At 47.0% G+C, this 23,679-nt stretch overlaps 2 protein-coding genes and 1 long non-coding RNA gene across 3 annotated transcripts; 1 reads left to right on the forward strand and 2 right to left on the reverse strand.

The window, feature by feature from the left end:
- The first annotated feature begins 9,155 nt into the window (after positions 1-9,155).
- On the forward strand, positions 9,156-10,747 carry LOC101783149. The gene is made up of 2 exons (XR_214503.3): positions 9,156-9,408; positions 10,299-10,747. It is a non-coding gene; the product is annotated as an uncharacterized LOC101783149 (long non-coding RNA).
- A 2,197-nt stretch (positions 10,748-12,944) lies between these two features.
- On the reverse strand, positions 12,945-14,787 carry LOC101782732. Its single transcript, XM_004952770.3, has 2 exons — positions 13,975-14,787; positions 12,945-13,870 (listed from the first exon to the last, which is right to left on the reverse strand). Exons 1-2 carry the CDS (start codon positions 14,335-14,337, stop codon positions 13,271-13,273), a joined length of 963 nt encoding a protein of 320 aa, XP_004952827.1. The 5' UTR covers positions 14,338-14,787; the 3' UTR covers positions 12,945-13,270.
- A 6,348-nt stretch (positions 14,788-21,135) lies between these two features.
- Positions 21,136-23,640, reverse strand: LOC101782048. The gene is made up of 3 exons (XM_004952769.4): positions 23,343-23,640; positions 23,099-23,249; positions 21,136-21,472 (listed from the first exon to the last, which is right to left on the reverse strand). The coding sequence occupies exons 1-3, from the start codon at positions 23,440-23,442 to the stop codon at positions 21,445-21,447; spliced, it is 279 nt and encodes a 92-aa protein (XP_004952826.1). The 5' UTR covers positions 23,443-23,640; the 3' UTR covers positions 21,136-21,444.
- Positions 23,641-23,679: the final 39 nt, after the last annotated feature.

Consider the following 23,679-nt stretch of genomic DNA (forward strand, 5'->3'; position numbering starts at 1 on the left):
AGGAAGAGTACCTAATGTAGGATCAGGAACAAAAGCACCAGGAAGAAGAAATGCACTCCCCAAAGCTGCTCCCTGGACAGCTTCAGCGCACAAGTCCTTACCATATGCCACACCTCCACCTCTAATCAAGGAGCTGGATAAAGACTGCGAAGCTCATCATCCTTCACTTACTCCAACACGAACTGAGCTGGATCACGAGTTGCAAGATGAAGCATGCGACAAACCTTCCTACGAGGATTCTTCTAGCATCGAGGCTATCCCTACGAGCGTGAAAGTATGTCGAGGGAATGTGGCACTAATCTACGAGGAATCTTCTAGCACCGGGACACTCATTGGAAGCTCTTTACTATCCAACAACAGCAACCTAAAACAAGCCATCGCTATACTGAAGGGCATGATCCTGATCAAGTACCCAGAGGCTCATTTATAGCTGAAGGGTTGCAACTGCCAACTGCTCGCAGTTACTGCTCGCTCGTGACAAATAGCCTCAAACGCTGACAAGGGCCAGATAGACGACTTCACTCCACGCATGTGTCTACACTGAGCACAACGGACAAAAGTGAACAGTGTACCCGTCCACCCTCTGAAGTACAAGGCAATAATAGCTACAATACCCTCATCAGCAACTCCAATAATCTAAGACCACACCGGAGACTACAACTACTCGATTACTTGGATTTGTTCTCCCGACTACGAGGTCAACTGACAATTCTCCAGGAAAGATCATCAATCACAAGAATTTAAATTTCTCGACAGAGCAAGATTTGCAAGACAATTGTTCGAGTACATCCACAAGTATTCGGCAAAAAATACAACATGAGTTCAAATGACTAGGGTTCCTCCAAGGATATGAACTCGATCATCCTCGCCGCAATGGGCTCAGCCTCTTCAAGATACTGCGCATAGGCATCCTCTGTACAATTCCGGGCAATACCATCTCCAGCGGCCGACAAGTTTGCCCTTGGGTAATACGACTTGACAGCTGCGAGGACTTGCTTGCAGACAGTATTGCATAGTTCAGTGACTCTACCCGGAGTAGCTCTTAGTCTGTCGACCAACGAGCGAGGCTCGGCATCATCTCCGGGTGGAGTAATAGCATTGACTGCGTCCTGAGCAGCACTAGTCAACTCTTGGAGATCACCCTTTAGCTTCTCCACAGTTCTAGCATGACCTCTAGAGGACATCATAGCCAACACCAGCATCATTCCCATATGATGCTTTCTCTCCTTCTCGCGCTCATAAGCCGCCTGAGTTTCAGCCAGTGATCTCCTAAGGCGGACAGCCTCATCGACTACCCGGTCGTGAGCATTTCTCCAGTCAAGCAGTTGGCTACTCACAGTGGCCTCCTTGCCTTTGAGCTATGCGTCAAGCAACATAGATCAGAGAAGAATCTATGACTGCGATTAAACATACTCAACAACTACGAGCACTCACCCTGATATCTCTGATTCAAAGATCTATAGAGATTCTCCAGTCGCTCCTGAAGGATTTCATGATCGCTCCTCTCAATCGCAAAAGACTTTGCGGCCTCCTCATGAACTCTCAAGGAATTCGTAAGCTAGGGACACTCTTGTTCCAATTGCGCCACCCGCTGTATGGCTTCACTGCGCTCCTGAAGAGCCCGGATATTTTTTCTAGGCCTTATCATACAAATCCTACAACAACACAACACAACCATCAAGACTTGTCAAAATATAATTACTCGAAGAAAATGAGTTATATACTCACCTGAAAGCTCTGGATAACTCTCTTGATCTCCGACTCCGGTGGCGCTCGAGTACCAGACCCCCAGTGCTCTTGACGACTTGAGACTCCAGCACCTTACTCATAACAGACCCTGACAAAAAATCAAGGTTGGCTACTAGATATAAGAGAGCTCCCCCTCAACAGCATCTCTACTCTAGTAACATACCTGTTGCACTGGCTTCGCCTACTCCTGTCGCAACAATCAGTGCCAGGGCATCACCACCAGTCACGCTCACAGTCGACGCAACTTTAGCCGTTGTAGGCGGCACACCCCCAGAACTCTCGCGGACTGTAAGGTCCTCCACTGAGCGGATGACCTCCTGCAGCATAGTCATGGTAGCACCCACAAGACTTGTGTCTTCGATCTTAGGTGCATCATCCATAGTCAAGTCGACTACGGGCTCAGAAATGGTAGTCGACAGACCAGCCTCAACCTCCCCCTCCACCTCAACGGGAATAATGTCTTCAGCATCCCTGGATTGATCAAGTCACAAGATTATCATCCAGCTACAGAGTACAAAAATCATCAAACAAAATAATAGACTACACAAGTCCTTACCGGGTTGATCGTGGTGGCAGACGAACACACCTCTTTTCGACTACCACCGGCTGGTCACTCGGTACTGGATCCACAGGGGCCACAGGAGGAAAGTCCTCCACATTCTCGCCAAGTCCTGAAAAAACCAAGGTTAAGACTACATACGCACGACTACCAGATCGCGTACTCATTGCTAGTAACATCCTCACGCAACGAGGCATCAACAGCTACTTCTGGTGTCTTCACAGCACACGCCACTCCATCAGCCGACAGCGCTAAGACCTCGTTCACCGAAGCCGTGGCCTCATCACCTACTGGGTCAGTAGTCTGCCCGGGAGCTCCCAGCTTGGAGGCTCCCAGCTCGGGGGTTACCGTCTCTGGGGCTGCTGACCCCAAGGTTGATGGCACCTCCTCCACGAGCAGCTCTTCCATGGCCTCGACACTTGCAGCCACATCTCTAGCAATCGTGACTACTTCAGCAGAAGTAGCCTCATCATCACCAAAAGTTAAGTCGGCAGCCTTTTCAACATACAGACTAATATCATCAGTATTCTGTAAGTAATACGACTAGGTCAACAAGAAACTCAAAGTAGTCAAACAATTACAACGCACGACTACGTACCTTGGTACCTCGTGACTCCTCGGAGGTCAAGTCTGAAGCAGTCGCAGCATGCTGAATAGCGGGTTTCTTCCGCAATACTCGACGTTTCTTAGCCGGAGGAGCAGAAGGCGCATCTTCAGTTTCATCCTCGGCTACCTCCTCATCTTTGGAAGGCGCACCCGGGACTAAAAACCACAAGACAACATTGTTACTCAGAAAGTACTACTTGTCAACAAAATCCCTACTACATCTTTCGACTACACAAATGAACAAAGAGAAGCAAACATACCTCTACTGGTTCATACCAACAATCGAAGTGTCGGAGGACTCCTGGGAGTACTGGCACTCCTCGATAGTTCTTAAAGAACTTACCCAATAATGCCTCCATGTCGTCATCAGATATGTCTTCAGGGGACATACACGACGGGTCATCAAAACCCATGTACTCGAAGCCCTAATGAACACGCTGCTGCAGGGGCTGTACTCTGCGCTTGAGGAAACTGGTGGCTACGTGAATCCCAGTCAACCCTAAAATTTTCAACTCGGTAATCTGCGCCAACAAATCGGTGATCTTACGGGTATCCTCGGGCTCTGTCACCCAGTTGTCCGCATGTTTTGGAGCATGGCCGGTGACTACTGGCAAGACAGGATCATGGTTCCCAATATAAAACCATCTCTTTTTACAATCGCCGTGGGAATCAGGCAGGTCGTACTCGAGATACACACCCGAGTTTCTCAACTGAAACCCAGCTCCTCCAAAGACTTCTATCCTAGTCCCACTGGGTTGTGGCTTACACCGAAACAACTTTCTAAACAAGTCCAGACTAGGTAGAGTACTCAAGTACACTTCGCACAAGTGTACAAAGATAGCCATATGCAGCACACTATTCAGATTCAAATGGACTAGCTGAAGATTATAATACTCGAGAATACCTCTAAAGAAGTCAGAGGTAAGCACCGTCAGGTCTCTCTAAAAAAAGTGAGCCAGCATCACTATCTCCTTGGGGTGTTCTTCGAATTGCCACGCATTTCCATATGCGGGCCTCCACTCAAGCTCCACCTTCGGTTGGAGCAGCTTCGCATCAACCAAGGCTTGAACCGCCAGCTCCTTCATCACAGAATGATGCCAGGTGGCCCTAGGAGGCGGCGGCGCAGTCTGGTTCATCGGGCCACACTTGGGCGCCGGCAACTCAAGCTCTTTGCCCTTCTTAGATTTGGTTCACCTCTTGCTGGTGGTTGTGGCCTCCCCCTAGACCTTCTCAGGCTTCTTGCCCATCTTCTTGGTGCGCATCAACTAATCTTGAGGAAAAAAGGAGGTGAAGAAGGCCACATCAATTTCTCTTCAAAGTTTGGGAAAGGCAACAATGGCAGCGGCGGCGCAAACAAAAGCAGCAGCGCTAGGGTTACAAAAAGGGCGCAAATTGCAGATCTGCTGAAACAGGCGTGCCAAGAATTAGCGCTGGGACCCCTATTATATCAGCAACGTTTTTGGGATCCACCCGTTAATCAAGCAATGGTCAGATACGGCGTAGATTTACCACTAGATAGTGTCCAACGGCTACTCTGACCAAGACATTGATCCCTTCACCGACTACACATAGTCGCCCAAGTGCTCGGGGGCTGCGTATACCGTACCCGTTGGGTAAAGTTTTTTCTTTTTCTGAAGACTAAGATAAGTCAAAGCGAAATTACAAGTTTAACCCTCAGCCTGATTCTTCAATTCAACCTAAGGATCGGGGGCTACGCCATATGGAGTGTGATTGTCATCGCACTACCATATAAAAAGTTTTAAGACAAAAGTTACTCGAAGCAAGCGTCGGGAACTGCTAAGAGTACCTTCCAGTCACGGACAGCTCCAGTACCCGAAAGTTGGCCGCAACAAGAAGTACTCGAGGAGCACCAGGAAACTCAAGTGACATTCTTCAAAGTACTCCGAACTATTCCTCTCGACTACAAAGTACCCGGGGGCTTGTCGGCTAGGCACCCTCCAGCCCACTAGAAGACTTGTACGGACCCGCTCAAGGGAATGTACCCGAAACCTACTCGGACATGAAGACTACTCTACAGGGTGCGTAGGCTTCATGGACCCGCCAAAGACTAGTCGGGTCCAAAGGAAACTACTGTACCGAGTTAGAGTAGAACTCTGTAATGTACCCGACTAGAACTCCTGCCCTGTAACCCTACTCCCCCGACTATATAAGGGCAAGCAGGGACCCCCTCCAAACAACAAGTGCAACTTGACACAAGTTCAATACAACTAACACACAGGACATAGGGTATTACGTGATCTAGCAGCCCGAACCTATCTAAATCGTGTTCCTAGTGTCTCCATCGACTCCTTGATTCTTGATGACACCCACCACATAAAAGACCACCTTGGGTACTCCCTAGGCGGGTTGCCAGTCTAAAACACCGATAGGGTTCTTGCTCGAACGTTCCCAGTTTGGTACTTGTTGCTAGTACATGGTTGAGGAGCATAGGAGTTGGTGGTGATACCTGTTATGGGTACTGTTGTGATCCTTGTGGAGGAGTCATTTTGTGGAAGTCAGGAGCTCACCCTGGTCTGAAACCGAGTGGGCCGCCATGTTTCATAGGAATATAATAAATGTGCACACCACTCGCCGAATTATGGGTTTAGGCCTGGGTCGAGACTGGCAAGTGGGGTACCTTGCATACCTATCATAGGATAGAGTATCAGTGTAGGGGGAGTGGTGTTGAGCTTTTGCCTCCTAATTTGCTTTTGCTCCCGATTGGCCCCGGTGGGAGTGCTTCACAGTTTCGAGGTGGTTCACTATGGGGGATCGCATCCGAGCCCAGATGCAGGATGGTATCGTAACACTGAGGTTCTTCGCTCGATAGAGTGATACTCAGTCAGCTGATCACCAGTTGTCTCCCTCCAAAATGGGTCCAGGTGTACACACTGTGCAGAGTTAAAACTATACGTATAGTCGCGTCCTCGGTCATGGACAACGCTGTGTTGCAATGACTCTCCATTATTTTAGGATATCTCTACCTTCCCCTTTTAGCTACTTGAGTGTTGTGAGCCACAATTGCAGTCGGGAAGAGAGGAAGTTGCTCCCTTTCTCTTTAGGATCCAGCTGTAGTTGTTGAGAGGCGAAGAGAGAGAGTGTAGTTGTTGAGAGGCGAAGAGAGAGAGTCTTCGCCTCAACCTTAGAGATGGAGATAGGATGATGGTGATAGGGACTCTGGGTTGCCCGGTGTTCCCAATGTGATGAGAGATTGGGATGATGGAAATGGAGTTTTTATGACTTTATGTTTACTGCTACATAGGAAACTCGAGCCTATCCCATGACTACTTTTGAATACTAGTATTAGACCACTTAAAGCTCACATACGGATGGTGACATGTAACTGTCCTATTCGTTGGTGACAGTTTGTGAGTGTGCAGGTATGAACTTGGAATGAAAGCCCGATCACGAAGGATTCGGGAAGGAAGGGTCACATTGCTTCGCTCAAGGATGCTTGTGGTGCAGATCGGAGACGAAGACTTGAAACCCTAGGTACCGCTGCGTATGAGTTTTGTTTGTCGTTTATCCCAAGGGGCCTGTACAATACTCATATTCCGAGTTGATTCAGATGTAAGCCTCAATTTTTGTACTCTAGTCTCTTTGTATGGAAATAATATTATGCTGAAATGAGTTCTGTACGTGATAGCTACTGGTCCAGAAACTATCATTAGGATAACGGGAGTTGGATTCTCATAAATGAAAATCCGGTTAGTTTCATTGGCCATGGTGGTTGTTGCTTAGTTCAAGCAAGAGAGGGGAGCCAGGGGCGGATCTAGGGTCCGGGCTGCCCGGGCTGCAGCTCGGGGCGAGCCCATGTAGCCCCTTTAACATATGTGGTGTTTAGTCTAACAAAAGGAGGTTTAGGAGGCAAGATCAGACTGTTTTGGGCGTGAATCGGCAGCTTAGCCCGGGATGCAGCCCCATTCTGGATCCGCCCCTGAGGGGAGCTAACTACGATCGTCAGCAGATAGTGCAGTGTAGTGGATCCTGGTTGTGATGTGCCTTGAGCCTAGAGAGGCGATCTATTTAGAGAACGCCAGAGCAATGCATGCAAACCGAGTGGAGGTTAGTTAAATGAACGCACACATGAGAGTGACAGAGTATAGTTAAGCTAATCAAGCCGAATCAGCAGGATGTGTGAAAAAAATTGTATATGGTCGTCTGAACTTATTGGTATGGTTGAAGTTTGGAAGGTGATACCTTGTAGACTGCTTCTAATTTTTCTATAGGTAATGTTCTCTTTTTCGGCATTTGGTACACTAGTACTGCTCCCTCCGTTCATGTTTATAAGGCATGGTGTGACATGGCACGGTCTCCCAAATTAGACTTTGACAATTCATTTGAATTATATTTTATTATTTATGGTTATAAACTTATAATCATCATAGAGTACATTTGATTACCAATCCAACCCTATCAAATTTACATTGCAAAATAAAAAAATATTAGCTAAATTATTGGTCAAAGATTATAAACATTGAATCTTGGTATGCGTTTGCGCCTTATATAGTACGAGCTTAAGTAGTACGTGGGGAGCTTAAGTAGTACGTGGGGAGCTGTTAGAGGTTTATTTTTTTTCCTTTTCTCCCTAAACAAGGTATTGGGACTAATATAAGGAGCTTTTAGAGTTGCTCTAAGCATGAGGGGTGGAAAGAAGAAAACTAGCTAGTGGTTGTCTCATGGAGGATGCACTTGTTCCTCAGTCCATAGGCATGCTGAGGCATGAATCGATCCTAGAAATGCACTTCCAGAGGTGGCTCATGGCGTGGCCTGCTGCTAGAAAAGCATTTTCAGGCTGCAATTGACTCATTTTTAGCTGCGAAAGGCAGCAGTACCACCCCTAGAAACAGTGTCCAGACACTCTCTAAATCCTGTTTTTAGTAGCGTGAGGTACTTCCCCATTCTAAAATATAAGTCGTTTTATCAAACTTTGACTAATTTTATATTAAAAATACATTAACATTTATAATATTAATAATTGTACTAACAAGACATATTTAATGGTGGATCTAAATAAACTCTTGGCGCAATTTTTTGTTAATTTTTGGTAAAAGTTAGAGAAGTTTGACTTAGAATAAGACTAAAACGACTTATACTTTGCAACGGAGAAGCATAAGATAAGTAGCAAAGGCATACTGCATGTTTAATTCATATATTGGATAGGAGTAAGTTGATCGATTATACATGCATGCAAGCAATTTGTTTAACAATCAGCAGCGATAGATGGAAACTATTTCGACGCCACCGGCGGGGATCCATTCTTGTGGACCGTGCAGCAGCAGCAGTCGTGCTTGGCCTCCACCCCCCAGAGTTGGGGATGAGCCATGGTGGTACGGGCCTATGGCCACGGCCGTCGGGGTAGTCAAGTTGAGATGGGAGGGGTTGCTGTAGTCAGCTCGTTCGCTTGGCTGCTGCGTTCGGCTTCTGGCTGCTGCGGCAGAGAGCTGCTGCGTGCTGCAGCTGCTGCGGCAGAGAGCCGAGCAGCAGCAGCCAGCTGCAAAGCAGCCAGCCGAACGAGGCCAGTATTGCAGAGAACCTAGCTAGGGGCTGCTGGTTGGGCATCCTATTGTAACCCCTATATTTGTGTTTTCGAGGTGGCAATAATACGCCTAGGTGGTGGAAATGGAGGTGGAACTGGAGGTGCTAGATCGGCATGGCTAGCCTACGTGGGTAACAATTGTGACTCGGTTGCTTAAAGATAAATCTTGTGTAATTCGAATTATAAAGCAAATCGAGTCTCCTAGGTGATCACGATTATATTCATGTAAAACTCTTGATGGTTTCCACCATAAAAAATCAGAGCATCCTGAGACGAGTGTGGAATTGAAAGTCTTACAGTACTGCAATATACTACAAATTAAAAGGGGAAAAAAGAAACACGTTCTCTCGCCCAGCAAATTGACTTTTGCATAAAAATACTATCAAGAGATTATCTATAATGATCCTTGCTCCTATGATGCAGCAATGTTCAAACCTGAGCATGCTTGTCATGAAGTGACGAATGGAAACACGTAAAAATAAGAAAAACCAAAGGTTTAGAGCTAATGTTACAACATCGTCTCAGCAATCTGTATGGGACGGGTAGGCCCACCTCCTTTTTACTGAGCTTGGACCAGCTTTGCCAAACAAAAGCATCTTGTTCCACTGACCCTAGGGCTGAGAGATCGAGGCCCTTCCAGTTCCAGGAGCGTCTCTTCTCTCCCTCTGCTCTGCTCTGCTCTGCTCTGCTCTGTAGGTTCGGTACAATCTCATCCCAACTCTCTCTCTCTCTCTCTCTCTCTCTCTCTCTCTCTCTCTCTCTCTCTCCCCCTCTCCGATGGACTACTCGAGTGGCGCGTCGGCGTCGGGGAGGACGCGGGCGCGGTGGTGCTACTGCCGCTGCTTCCGCCGGTGGTGCCGCTGCTTCTGCGGCTGCTACTGCTGCAACTGCTTCCCTGACGAGCCCCACGACGCCCCCCGCGCCGCCGCATACGCCTAGGGTCCTGGGCTCTCAGGTGCGATCCTACCGCCTCTTCTCGACTAAACTAAAACTTCATCCGTGTCAGCGCTCCCTCGATTCGGAATTCGGAGGCTGCCGGCGGCCCGGCGCGATTAGCTGGCTCGTTACACTATTGATCGCGTGATTCGGGGCAGGGTGGATGCTTCGAACTGGCGTCTGGTGTTTGGATTGGATTGGATTGGATGTAGTCTGCTGGCTGCTGTGTTTGCCTTCTGAGGAAACGGTGATCGTCTCGCCGTGCTAGCTGTTGGGGGTGGAGCAGTTTGCACTGTTTCTTCAACTCTGCATCGGTTAGAGCTTCAGGGTTTAGCGCTTCATGTTTTGTCAACTACTTGGTCATCATTATAATTAGGAAGCCATCAATTCCAGGATGACTTTAGATTGTATGTCTCCTTCTGAACAATAGTAATTCATGCCCGGAAGCAGGCCAGGCCTTAAAAATTTGTCATTCTTTTGTTGCTGCTTAAGCTAATATGCTTAATTATGTGCTGAACAGCTGAGGTATGCAGCTTTGATGTGTGTAGAGGGTGACAACAGATTCCAAGGGACTGTTTAGGTTTGCTCAATAGATGGCAATTGATCACACTACACGAGTTGCTCTACTCTGTGCTTGTTTCTGACAGTGCAAAATCACTCGATTGATGCCACATGCTAACTGATGTTGAATATTCTGATTGAGTTGATCTAGTATTAGTGAGGTATATGTAATAAATCTTGAATCATTTCTCTGCCGTTAGGTACCCCTGGGATGTTGGATTCTTATTTTTCATGTTTACAGTTCCAAACTGTGATTCATTGTCTTTCTTGGTTCTTCTGCTGTTGGTGCCATAGGAATGCACGAACAGATGGTTTTGTTTTGACCTTCGTTATTTTTCATTTGATCAGGGAGACAGCACATATAGGCATATGAGGATACTACTGTCGTCATGTAGGCAAATGGCTACCTTACTCTTGAAATAGATGTTGAAGAAGGAATGGCAGCTTCAGGAGCTCATTTTCGGATGGTTGCTGGACGAAAAATGTATTAGTGTGTAACTTGTGATGAGGCTGTTTAAAGTACATTGCTTGTTATGTTACCTAGAAGTCCCAATGATGGGAATCAAAGTAGCACTTGTAATACTTGCTATCTGTGTTCCATGGTTTGCTAAACTAAAGTCGAATACTTGTAAAATCCAGCTGGTACTTACGAGTTCTGCACCCACTTCGGATGTACATAAAGAGATTTAATTTTTCCGTTTCTCCCGGGTGTATTGCACATTCTTGTAAGGCCATATTCCAGATCGCAATCTGTTACTAAAACAAGTGATGAATGTCTGCACATACTTGTGCTCTCATATTTCAATTTTCTGCTAACTGGGAACGGCCTAGCGTTCCCAGTAATTCCTTGCTTCGAATGTCATTTGGGTGTTCATGAAAATATTGCTTGACTTGTGATTGCGGGTCCTCAAATTCATCATGTCATCATCATTCTATTGCATTGTTGGAAGGGAGAAGAAAATTCACGGCCATGCATCAACCCTGTGACACGCTCAAGCAGCATTAACGTTCCAAGCTGTTTATTGTGTACAAACAATGAAACAAATGCAGCATGTGTCGTGCTGGTGTTTTACTATTACAGGAACTGCTCGTCTGAATTTCTGGGTGCCTTTCTAGATGCATTCGTCGTGTCGCTATCTGACTGAAACCCTGCATAAGTATTGATTCGTGCCTGCATGTATCCCTATTTGTCACTTGGGACACATGCCTGAACTGTCAGTTGCAGCTGTGCTGTTGCGTATTGCATGCATCCTGTAATCGCCACTGAAAGGTTAGCGTCAGTAATCAATATGCATTGCCATTGTTGACTATCAGGTACCAAAATCTTGTCTGCTTGCCCATAGGAAATTGGTTATTTTCCCTGCAAGCGAATTCCAGCTGCGACATCAGCAAACCAAATTGAGCAGCCTGAAAATGCCTGACCAACCTCTTCTTGCTCATCAACCGCCGCTCTGAGGTAACAGCTACTCAGTACTCACACAAAAACTTCATAAAACGCAGTTCGATTCGAACAAGGATTCCAATCCAGGAAGATTCTCGCGCTGCAAACAAGGTTTTGTCTTGAAACTGAATAAAAAGAGACGCCGTGTTGTTACTTGCTAGCTACCCCTCTCGATCCTCTTGAATTGGTCTGAGCAAGCTGGGCGCATGTATAGCAATGCATTTTTAAGCTCTCTGGTCCAACAACGACTAGTCTCCATCACTGATCGCCACGTCTGAACACTCGTGCCGATTGCTCACTGACTGGTGAGTGACCCCGTCGATCAATCATGCAATCTCATCACATGTTGATCTGGTCACAACAATTTTTTTCGTTTTGCAGGAGCTATCAGAAACTCCCCGTGCAGCATCTCTCTGTGCTTCACTTGTCATCGTCTCCATGGGCTAGGCTCATAAGCTGCCTCGATGCCCTGCCTGAATCGAATTGCGTGAGGTCCTTGAAGGCTGAAACTAACCAGACAACCCTGGATGGATGGCCATGCCCATGCCCACCTGTCCTTCACTGAACTGCAGCATCAGCTCCTCAGCCTCTGCATCCTCAGCCTCTGCATCCTTGCATAAGCTCCAGTTCAGCTCTGGCCACGCCCTTACATAGTTACATTAGTCACATGGTCAACAGAGTAGGAGAGTTTCTTGCATTTTTGTCCACTTTGTGGTCACTGGTATAGTGTACCAGTACCACAGTGCCTTTACACTTTACACCTGCCAGGCAGCGAGGCCACTGGGCACTGGCCATCCCTTCCTCTCGTCTCTTGGGGGTCAACTTGGTACTGACCAGAGGGAAATCACATGCAGCAGTACTCAGCTCTGTCAGGCAGATGTGTCAGTCAGAATCAGGCCATGGGCCTTGTGATGGACGATGGATGGATGGGAGAGAAGAGATCTTCCATGGCAGCTTTGCCTCCTGTGATGATACTGCACTGCACTGTACTGCTGCTGCTCAGTTCCTACCCCGAGCACTCTACTGCACTACCCCTGCAGTGGCGTCCTGGCTCCCGGGTCAACAACTGGATAAACCAGGCAAAAGCTTCCAGCAGTGGCAACCTTTCATCGCAGCCACTGAGCCACTGCTCACTGCTCACACGCTCTTTCACTTCTGATTCTGTCGTACTACATCTCCTTGTTCTAGTATGGAATTCGAATCAAACTGCCCCGAACATGGAGACATCTCCTTCTCAGTTCCTCTAGCTAGAGCGAAGTAGCCGTTGAAAAGCTCGCAGTGGCTTTGGTTTCCTCCGAAGAACTTCGTTCTAAATTACATGTCGCTTTCTAAAGTTCGTAATTTTGATACGTATATAGATATCGTAATGTCTAAATACATAACAAAAATTATAAATTTAGAAAAATCAAAACGACCTATAATTTCAAACGGCGCACAAATATTTGACTTTACATGTTTGTGCTTGCCTTATGCTCTATCTGTAAAAGGAGGACAGGGAGGGGGACTACTGTACTAGATAAAACATCCTTTGGCTCGGGCCACCTGTCAATTTGTGATCTTGTCGTCATGCACGTTGCACGCCACAGGTCAACAGTTTTTTTAGCATTTCATGGTATGTCAACCTGACAAAGTTAGTTAACCTTAATCACTTCATCACAAACCTAGCTAGGATTATCTGTTGGCTACCGCATAGAAGAACGCTACTGTTTTAAACTCTCTTTTTTTTTTCTTTTTTGCATTCACTTGTACGTGCTAGTGCATTTATGATGAGACATGCCCAAGGACTGTCATGGCTACTGCAGAGAAGAAGCAACAAGAGACACTCGACGAAGAAGCTGACGAGGCCATGGCGGCGTTTCCCGTACTGGTGACCGGCCACTCAGTTGCCGCCGCTGCAGAGGTCCAGCAGCTTCTTCCTCGCCTCCACCACCTCGTCGAACAGGTCGTCGATCAGCGCCAGCACGTCCTCGCACGCGCCCCGGAGCGCGCCCGCGCGCAGGCCCACCTCCGCCGCGGCCGCCGCCACGTCGCCGCCGCGCTCCACGGCTTCCTTCGCCTCCTCCACGGCCGCGCGCGCGCGCCGGAACTCGTGCATCATCACCCCGGCACCGCCGCCGCCCGCCGCGGCCGCGGACCGGCCGGCCTCCGCCGCGGCGCGCTGCTGCGCGCGGGAAAGCGCCGACGCGAACGCCGGGCCGAAGTAGGCGGCGCAGTCCCCGGAGACGGCGGCGGCGCCAGCGCCGGGGTCGGGCCAGTAGTGGAGCACGCCCCAGGAGAGGAGCGTGAGGAGGAAGGAGGCGAGCATCCTGGTGGCGCAGAGCACGCCGCGGAAGCCGTTGAAGCCGCCGAGCTTGGCGTCGGCGGGGACGCCCTCGCTGAGGCGGAGCGCGAGCGCCTCCGCGCGCGCCTCCACCACCGCACGGTTCTCCTCCTTGAGCGCCATGGCTTCCCTCCTGCACACGCTGATCGCCCGCGCCACCTGGTGGAGTTGGATTTTTGGCTGTGATGAGCTTCTTCTTGCTTCCTCGGGAGTCGGGATAGAATAACAAGAAGAGGTGATCGACCGAGCAAGCAAGAAATTACCTGGCGCGAGAGGTGGGGGCTGGAGGGCGCCTGCATGAGTAGCGAGGCGAGCTGGGCGGCGCCGCCGGCGTACCCCTCGACGGCGGCGGCGCCGAGGCGGAGCGCGCGGCAGGCGTCGCAGAGCCGGGACGCCTCGTCCATGTACTCGTCCAGCCAGGCCGCGCCGCCCGGGAGGTGGAGCGACGCGACGAGTCGGGCCAGCCCGGCGTGCGCGGCGCGGAGCAGCGCCAGCGCGGCCCGGAGCGACGGCAGCGACAGGAACGCCGACGACGCCAGCGAGCGGTCCAGGTCGTCCAGCCCCCGCGCCAGCGTCGCGTAGAAGGCGGCCGCCGTCGACGAGGACGGCGGCTGCTTGACGCTCATGGCCACCGCCCTCTCGCTTCCTTGCTGCGATTAGCTGTAGCTAGCTAGCTCCGGAGCAGGAGGATGGAGTGGACGACGACAGGGCGGGCTAGCTGTGCTGTGATAGGTAATGGCGCGAGCGCGACGGCGCAACCGTGTGGATGGACGGACCGGTGGCCTGGACTGGAGCGACGGTGACCTTGTTCTTACTCGATCGCGCGAGAGTAAGAAGCCAGGCGGTGACAGCGACGGGGCTGTGAGCTACTCCTCTCTCTCAAGCCATGGTTGCTGTTGGGGTGTAGGATGGAGATGGCTGGCTAGGCGTCTGGATTTGGAGGGCAATCTCTGCGTTGCGCGTGTTATATAGGGGCCAACGGAACGGAACGGGGTCACGGGGGACGGTTTGCCGCCACCGGCGAGGTGCTGTAACAGTGGCTTGTGGCTACTAGTGCGAGCTATGATGGCCTCATGAGAGGAGGAGAGGAAGGGGTGGAGTCAGTTCGTCGGTTGCCTACACAACACAGGTGATCCGATCCATGCATCCACCGGCCGGCCGGCAGGCGCTAGCCCTTCAATTCTCTTTCTCCTTTTCCCCCCTGCACCTTTTCTCGCGACATGAGATAGTCGTAGAATAGAATACGCCGGTGTCAAATTTTTAGGGGTGCGGAATGGTGCCCCGATCCGAAGGGGTCTTCTACTTTGTGCAGTGACGGCACCGGCAGGGTCATTTCCTGTTGACCTTGCATGACAACCTTTTTGTTTTCGTTCTACACGTAACTACTTTTGTTTGTAATGATTTTGAAATCAAGTGTGTGGTTTAACTCCACCAAGACTCTAGGAATGCAATTGGACTCTATAGTAGCCCGTTGTCCGGTTGGTATTAACGGTTTCTGCGGATGTCGTTCCTTGCTTAGCCATTCTCGATACAAGGTTTCTTATTTACGTTAGAGTGACACGTATGCAAGAATGCATTTAGTTCATAGATGAAATAGCTCACACAATGCATAGTCTCATCTTTTGTTGTCTCCAAAGCTACATGCAAGATACAAAGATTTTGAAAACAGTGTACACAAGGTTTCATCCCAATGAAACCACTTTTTTCTATCACCCCATAAATAGTGTGCCATGTCATCAAAAAATTGGTTACATTGAAGCTCATTTATTATCCATGAAAGTGCTATTGAGAATGGCCTTAGAGGCTTTGCTGAGGCAGGGTAGTTTGGGGGTAAAATGACCATTGGTCTACCTATAAGAGGAGCATCACCCTACTCTCTGAGAAGCGAAAACCTCATTGTACGTTGTCTCCGTATTTAATTTTCTTGTTGCTACTTTTGACTTGGTGGACAAATTTCCTAATAGCTTTTGGAAATTTCACTATAAATAGTACAGTTCCACCGTGCCCAATTGCATGGATTACAAGTGAGACTAGTAATTTAGAGCGATAACGAGGGAGAATCCTACCCAAATTTGACTAATGACTTGGCCCCGAATCTTTCCTCTCCAAAATGGCCACTACAATGCCACGCACACTGCAGTGGGGGTGAGCCATGGGCTCTGGTCCTGACCCTTCTGCCTTTCCAATCACTCCAGTGCATCACCACTGTATCATCCGGCCTACACCCCCTAGCTTACGACAATGCAAGTAGAAATACTAGTACATGTGTACTAGCAAATTAAGCAGCAACCGCCTCATTTCCCAGTGTACTTGTTGCTGATAATCTATTCGTGCAGAATAATTCCTACCTACTCCTACTCAAAATATTCTATACATGTACGTTATCCTGTTGATCAATAGTGTGATGGTATGTGGTTACATAGAATGTTTCTTTAGTGGGTGAAGAAAGACATCGCCGAACTCGATCGTACAAGCGATACATGATGCCTCCTTTTCTCCTCCTTCCTTTTCTCTCTCTTTTTTTTTCCTTCTGTTCTTGCAAAAAAGATGGGCATTCCTTACTCCTTTTCTCACTTGCATTGGTTTATAAGAATGCTCTTAGTTTATCATCATCTCCTGGTCCATCTCTCTAATCCCTTCATTAGTTAAGCTAGTATATATTACTTGTGCTTGCTAATTTAATTGCTCCATAAAGTGAGAGCTAGATTGTTTTATTCTTGTTTAATCTCCTTTTCTCCTGTTGAGCTTTCCATCTTAAAAGGGAACTTGGTGGGAGTTGGAAGTGTATTAAAGATCACATTGTTCATGTGAATATACTAGCTAGCTAGTGTACTACAAATACAACTAAGATCACTATGCATTCGAGACTTGTTGCTTTTGTTTTGGAGAAACCTGGACCAAGATCTCTGAATCTTTGTGAGGTGATTGTGATGGTGCTAGGTATACAGATAGTGCTGGTAGGCAAAGAAATTGAAGACCATTGGCTGCTGGCTCGCTCCCTCATGTGAATTTGTGATGATTTTAGAGGACCCCCTTGGCTTGAAGGGACACTCCATTTGATATGTGTGATGTCCAAATGATTACATGGCGTGCCCACATTATTAGCTTTACGTTCATTTCGCTCCGTCTCATCTCGCCTCGCTTTTTTACTTTATCTGCATCTACCCATTCCAATTCAACCCCATGATGGATGGCGTTGTTGAACCGTGCCACTCAACGACGACGACGACGGTGGTGGTTAATTTCTCCCTCCCTCCCACCATGTTCCGAGACTAATCATCTCTTCGCATTGCTTGTTCCGAGAGACCTTGGAATGGCTCTCACCATGTGACCTTCATCAAGCTAGGATATACTGATCTCACATCTCAAAACCTCATTTCGTCGTGACACCTGTTGGGGGCCTTGGAATCATGCATTCATGTGAGGGAGATGACCATGAATCGGATACAAGTTGCTCCTTTTGTGCTCCAGCTGCCTGCTCAAAATGAATCCTAATTCCCGGGGTTCTGCAATCCTAGGGAAGGGAAGGGGATGCATTGTGCATTGCATCAAATCCATATCTTCGGACCACTATGTAGATCTCCTTTTTGGATTCTCACTTGGCCCAAAGCTCTGCTTTTCCTCCGGCAATTGATGCATCTTAATATCTTGTTGGAATACTCCAGTGTTTTCTTTTTCAAGTGACGACTAATGGTTATCTGGCACTTGCACTAGCATCTTTTTTGTTGGACAACACAATAAAACCATTTTACGCATGGATGAACGATAATAAATACTAGTTAGAAGCATCTTGAGAATAAATGAGCAACGATAGCACATACTAAAATTGAATTTCAAACAGAGTGTCATACAAGAATTCTGGACAAATAGGCTATTACAAGTGTAGCTGTGTTGTTTTTTTTTTGAGAAACCATCAAGCTAAGTTTCGAATAAATAGTCATAAATCTTTTGCTCAAATATTTATTAACTAGGAATACTTGAAGTCTTAAACTTGTTTTGTACTCTCATGAAAACTTTTGACAATGAAGAATGGACATGCACACGGTAATCCCATGTTTTGTTTAATTTAATGAGCTTGGTGTTCGTGGGTTCTAGGAGAATGCGATGCTTGGACTCGGAGGAACGCATGTTGGTCCTCCATGCAAATCTCATTGCCAGATTTAAAAAATGAAAAAAAAGAAACGAGGCTTCTGCATACTTTCAGACGCCAATTATGCTGCCTCCAAGTATATATACTTTCCTATTTCGATCTTTCCAAGTGAAAGTAATGCAAAAAGTTCTTTCTTAGGGCCAACTCATCATTGTTAACTCTTAGGATTACTTTTTATTTTTCACAATTAAAATCTAGTCGTGCTTGTTTTTCTTCCACTGCTCTATTGATTTCATTTTAATTTATGCCATGTGAGTATGTGACCGCTTCACTTTTTTTATGTTATCCTGAATCAAACCTAATATTTTCCTTCCAATGTGCTGGTCTATATTGGCTCTAGTAGAGATCCAAGTAGTGAAAGTTATCAAGTATTATAGTAATATTCAATGAATACTTATCTCTTAATCACTGCCTTACATCTCGAGTCATGAGTTCGGCCCACTTGTTTTATGTTCCAAATGTCATGCAACCTAAATCCTACGTGTAGCCAAACTTTTGCACGAAAAGATAGAAATCTTCCTTATCTTTCTTTCCCCTGAAAATTACGTGTGCCGGTTCCCACTAGCCATCTTGCCAGAATATATAGCCCTTGGGCTAGCTCATCTGGCACTTGGACAAATTTACCCTTCCCACCTTTCTTTCAAAACAAATGCATTCTTCAGGTGAGACCAAAAAACATCGTACATAGCCTGACTAAAAAGACCACCAATTCAACAGGGGGGGGGGGTTCGAGGAAGCAAGGTAGCATACAAGTCACCGTCACATGGCTAGGTATGCATATAGGAGGTTGGGGGTAAAAATGTCCAAACTACTAGGCGTGCTTTGTATCTTAAAAGAGTGCTATTTTTTTTTGGAAAAGATGGCTAGCGGAAGTGGTGTGTTTGTCCAGTTCCAAAAGGCAATGCTCTAGCCTGCAAGAGCAATTTCCAAAAAAAAAAAACTAAATGAAGTCATCACCTGCAAAATTTTCCTTCTCATTTTCTCGTATGTTTCTTTTCCATGACACCATTTAAATTTTTGGAGTAGATAATAATGACGCCTCTTGCTTCTTTTGCCTGCATGGAAGCCATTCTGACAAACCTTCATATTCAGGGCTGAACACAATTGGTCCCAAAAAAATTATAGCTGCAATGATGCATATGGTTTTATGAATCTTCTTTCCTTTTGGCTGCCAAATGTCAGCTATATCCTTACTGACCCCAGCTTCTTTAACCGTCTTTGCTTACAATCAGCATTCTCTTGGTACGTAGCGGTTGGTCCCGGGGCATCACCACTACTCTGCCGGTCTGCCCTACTTCCTTTTTTTTTAAAAAAAAAAGATGAGACTCACGAAACAAACCTGGGGGTTTGATTTCTCTGAATCACCTTCATTTAGACATGGAGTAAATTTTGGCTGGATTTATTAGTGGTGCATGGTACGTGTATAATGTCAAGCTGGAAAATCTCAGAAAAAAAAAACAGAGAAAAAACGGCATTGTCCACATTCAGCACTGTACGACCAATTCTTTTCAGGAAGCTGAGCTGTTGCCGGGTTAGATGCTCACTCATCTCTTTGTCATCCCCATGCATCATCGCTTTCCTACTGGCCGCGCAATGTCCTGCCAATTTCAGCTCCAAACGAGATCGGCAGGCAGTTGCCGGGCCATCTTATCCCATCTCTTTGTCTGGCTGAAAAAGGGCAATGAATTGAATAAACATCACAGTAGAAAGCGTCGATAGGTGTATTTTCAACGGTTCTACTACCTGAAACAGAGAGACACGGATAGTGTTAGAGGTGGTATGACCGCAACCAGAGCAAAAATTGAGTCCCAAAAGATGACTCTAGAAAGATACAGGCACATGGTGTATTGACCCATCCTGACCCAAACACAACCTCGCACTCAAAGGCGTGAAAAAAATCAAATACCCAACCAACACTACACACGGCATTTCAAGCATTGTGTCCATTGAATTGTTGGAGACATGGAACCACCGAACAAGACGTGGTTGGCATTCTTGTACAAGAAAAAAATACAACCAACAATTTCACATCTCCATTCCAAGATGCCCAAAGTATACAATGACCTGATATGACAAGCTTGCAATGGCAAACAGTGTTGAGTATTTGGACTTGTGTGACTACCATTTTACGATTTTATCGATCCTCCCATATAGTTGAAGACTAGGTTGCATAGATAGGTGAAGGATGCCCTTTTAGGAATATTTATGAATTTATTAGGGGTATGTTAGCAAACAAGTCAGTGCAGCGTCATGTGCATTCTCACAAGTCACAAATGACCTTTCCTTTATAGCCTACATGGAACATTCTAACAAAAGATTGGCTCCGCACCTTGAACTGTGCCCTTTTTTCTGGCCCTTTTTGCATGATAGGTCGCTCACAACTCAACTACCTTTGCTTTCCATCGCTTTTGCTTTGGGCATGAACAAGCCCAGGAAATCTTACCGAAATCTAGAGCAGCCGAATCCACCACCGTCACCACTGATGCATGATGATTAGCTTGGAATCTGCAAGCTTGAGAAGGTACAATGATGCTCCAAGCCCCTAATCATGGCATCCACACCCAGCATTTTCCTCCAGGGCCCCCTGAAAACGGCGTCGAGCTGGTTTTCAACGACGGCGACGCGACCCGCGAGGCGGTCACCGTCGTCGCGCTTTTCGGTAAGATTGGAGGTGATCGGGGGGGAGATCCTGCTGTAAGAGTGGCCACCTCACTTTGTGCCGCTGGAGGGGAGCAAAGCACTGCCGGCTCCTTCCACAGTTCCATGAGGTCGAATCAGCCACCATTCCACTCTTGCATTTCTTAATCTGGAGGCGTTTTGCATCACTCTTTTCAGCCTTTGGAGAGAAAGGAGAACACAGAGGGAAAAAGAGGATCAGATGTGCCTTTGCTTCTGCCAAACTATTCTGTTGCGTAATTGCGACTACTCGTTCTGTTTAAGGATGAACACAAGTTCAGTTGTTTTGAATAAATATGGATTACGATCAGGGGGCAAACCTGCTTTGTTGCAAAGGAAGCGGCTTTTGAGCAGGTGGTTTGGTCTTGGTTCTCAAGAAATGTATGGCCTCTCTCTTGCCTGGTGAGTCCAGATCCTCATCCTTCCCAGAGGGAATCAGCCACCAAATGATTGGTTGCTTGAATGGATGATCATTGTTCAGCAAAGCGGAAAAGAATGAGTGCATCATCCCAACAGATTGGCATCATGTAAAGCAGTTTTGATCTTTAGAAATGCCATCATGAGCCAATGATGAGAGCTGAACTTAACAAAGAAAAACTTTGCACAAGAGAAGGTACATTGATATTCCAAAGGACGAGCAGTTCTCTTTATTCTTGTACAGGTATATGTACAACGTCCTCAACTTTACAAGCTCATGCAATATACATTTGATGCAGTTTTGTAATTTTTGTTGTGAAATCTTGATGTATAGACAGTTGCCAAGCAAGAGGAAGCTTCCATCAGATGCAGATATCCATTCTCTCCTAAAAATCTGCCATCATCTGCAGTACTGCGTTCTAATGGGATCCAAGGAATTCATATGCATAGTCTTCAGCAGGTACTTATTGCCAAGCGTAAAGGTTTTCCCTTAAGATGTCCCTTCTGATTTGCTGTTCCTGTGAACAGATAACAAACAACAGGTTAGAGACGTGTGGGTAAAAATGAAAGAGTACGGTCATTGTTTCGTAATAATCTATGTGCCTGAAGCTAATATAGCTTGTATTCACAATCATAGTGAAACTTTTGTGGGTAAGCACGTTATGACTGAAACATTGGGGTATATCTGAAAGTGAAGCAGCAATCTGAATAACAAGTGTTTTCTGAGCACCCAAAATACATCACTGTTATTGTTATCTACATTGACCAAATTCCAGATAAAATTTGCTAGTAAGCACGATACATTGTAAAGTTATTGGATGGAACAAAAAACGTCCATCAGAATAACCAAAAGGTTCTAGAATGCATGAAACCATTCCTGGCCAAGTTGGAGAGGCTTTCAACCACTGGTACATGACAATGGTACCAAATGTTGCCATAGCAGACAACTACAAACAGCTATCAGTAACTTAGCAGTACCAAATTTGGTACCATCTGTTGTCAGTCTGCCATTCTTAGGTTCTATGTACTTGCCGATTACTGACATGATATTAAGGTGCAAATGAAATAGTGTGCTAAAAAAAGGGGGGAGACAGGTACTTTTCTTGCAGTTATTGGTGTTGCAGGTCAAGGTAAAATATGAACACTTTGAGTAAGGAGATAAAGATGAATAAAATACTACATCATAAGAGTTTACAGATAGCCATCTTTAAAGACACTTGAAAGGCTTCATAAACTACTTTGGTCACAGTTTGTTTGTTACTATTACCTCCAGTCATTGATATATGATGCTTTGGACAAACAAAATGAACTAGTTTTAATTTGTCTTGGTTGTCCAAAACGTCATGTACTAATGACTAGAGGGAATATATAAACAACATAGATCCCGACGGTGATAATTCCTTTATTTCTCTCCCATCCCTAACCAACTATGCATAAGTAATTCAATAGCAAAATACAGTTTCTGAGACCGAGAAACAATAGACTGCAGTTATTCAGAATGTGAGGTGTAAAAAAAACTTGGGTTTTCTTAAGGAGCAAGTACAATTCTGACGTGGGCATAGCCAGGGCTCCAATCAATAAAATGAAGTGGCTCTCAAGTGCCAATATATCGATTTGTATGGACTGAAGTTTGCATTTCTAGGCTTTCTCTGAATTGCAACAAACAGTTTTACTTTAGCACCAATTGCAGACATGAAAAGAGACAACTGAATTTGCAGTAGGCATCCAAAGGGTAAACACGAAAACACAAGAATGCAGGTAACATTCCTTATGGTCAGTTTCACCAGGTGAAGAAAACCTTTAGGCATTGTACCAAACTGCGCATAAAGTTAAGTAAGAAACAGATAGCTCCAGCCAACTACAATTTAACTATATTTGCACCCACGCCCTTATGATCATCAACATAGTACGTCTAAACAGATCAGGTAACGGCTGGACATGCAGACACGAGGCCCAGCTACAACCTACTGCACAAAACTGTTTCAAAAATTCAGCAGCGACAGCACTCTACAACACTGAAGCACTCAATATGGGTCCAATTGAACAAAGGCTGGTCAGTCGATTCCCACAGAAATCAGCACCTGCGCATCCGGATGAGCAAAAGGAGGACACTTGTGCGGTCGTGCGGGGGTAAAAGATTTCACCTTTGGGCGGCCTCAGCCTGGGACTGGTAGAACCTGGCGAAGCGGCCGCGATTAGCCGGCTTGGGTTTAGCGGCCTTCTTCGGGCGCAGGCCGGCGATCTCCTGCACCAGCGGCACGTGAACCAGCACCGTCCTCCACGCCACGTACCAGCCTGGGGAGACGAGCGGATCAGGGTTGGGGGGAACTCTAGCGACTAGCCAACAAAGGCAAAGAAAGGGGGGTGGGAAGGGGAGCGGCGGCGTACTGAAGAGGATGAGGGTGAGGACGAAGGCGACGGCGAGGAGGGGCCGGAAGAGGAAGACGACGGCGAGCTCCGACGCCGCCGCGAGGCCGCCGCCCGCCATGGCGCCGGCGGCAGCTCCGTTCCGCGGCCTTGCAGGGGAGGGATCCGCTTGCGGGGCTATCGAGCCTATGACACGCGGGGCCCACGACGGGAGAGGCTGGAGAACCCGTTGGCGCAAGCGTAAGCCTCGTGGTGACTTGCGACGCCGTCTTGACTTCGCTGGCGATGCAAGCAATCGGAATCGGTGCCGGTTTCGAAGAAGAAAGAGTGTGTGTAAATCCAAGTCCAAGACAATAAA

This window comes from Setaria italica, chromosome I (genome assembly GCF_000263155.2).
Source record: "Setaria italica strain Yugu1 chromosome I, Setaria_italica_v2.0, whole genome shotgun sequence".
NCBI lineage: Eukaryota > Viridiplantae > Streptophyta > Magnoliopsida > Poales > Poaceae > Setaria > Setaria italica.

Coding starts and splice junctions, on each gene's coding strand:
- LOC101782732 (XM_004952770.3), bottom strand. CDS start 14,337: ATGAGCGTCAAGCAGCCGCCGTCCTCGTCGACGGCGGCCGCCTTCTAC. Junction 13,871..13,974: donor GCCCCCACCTCTCGCGCCAG/GTAATTTCTTGC, acceptor CAACTCCACCAG/GTGGCGCGGGCGATCAGCGT.
- LOC101782048 (XM_004952769.4), bottom strand. CDS start 23,442: ATGGCGGGCGGCGGCCTCGCGGCGGCGTCGGAGCTCGCCGTCGTCTTC. Junction 23,250..23,342: donor CCTCACCCTCATCCTCTTCA/GTACGCCGCCGC, acceptor TCGTCTCCCCAG/GCTGGTACGTGGCGTGGAGG. Junction 21,473..23,098: donor CAGGCTGAGGCCGCCCAAAG/GTGAAATCTTTT, acceptor ATCTGTTCACAG/GAACAGCAAATCAGAAGGGA.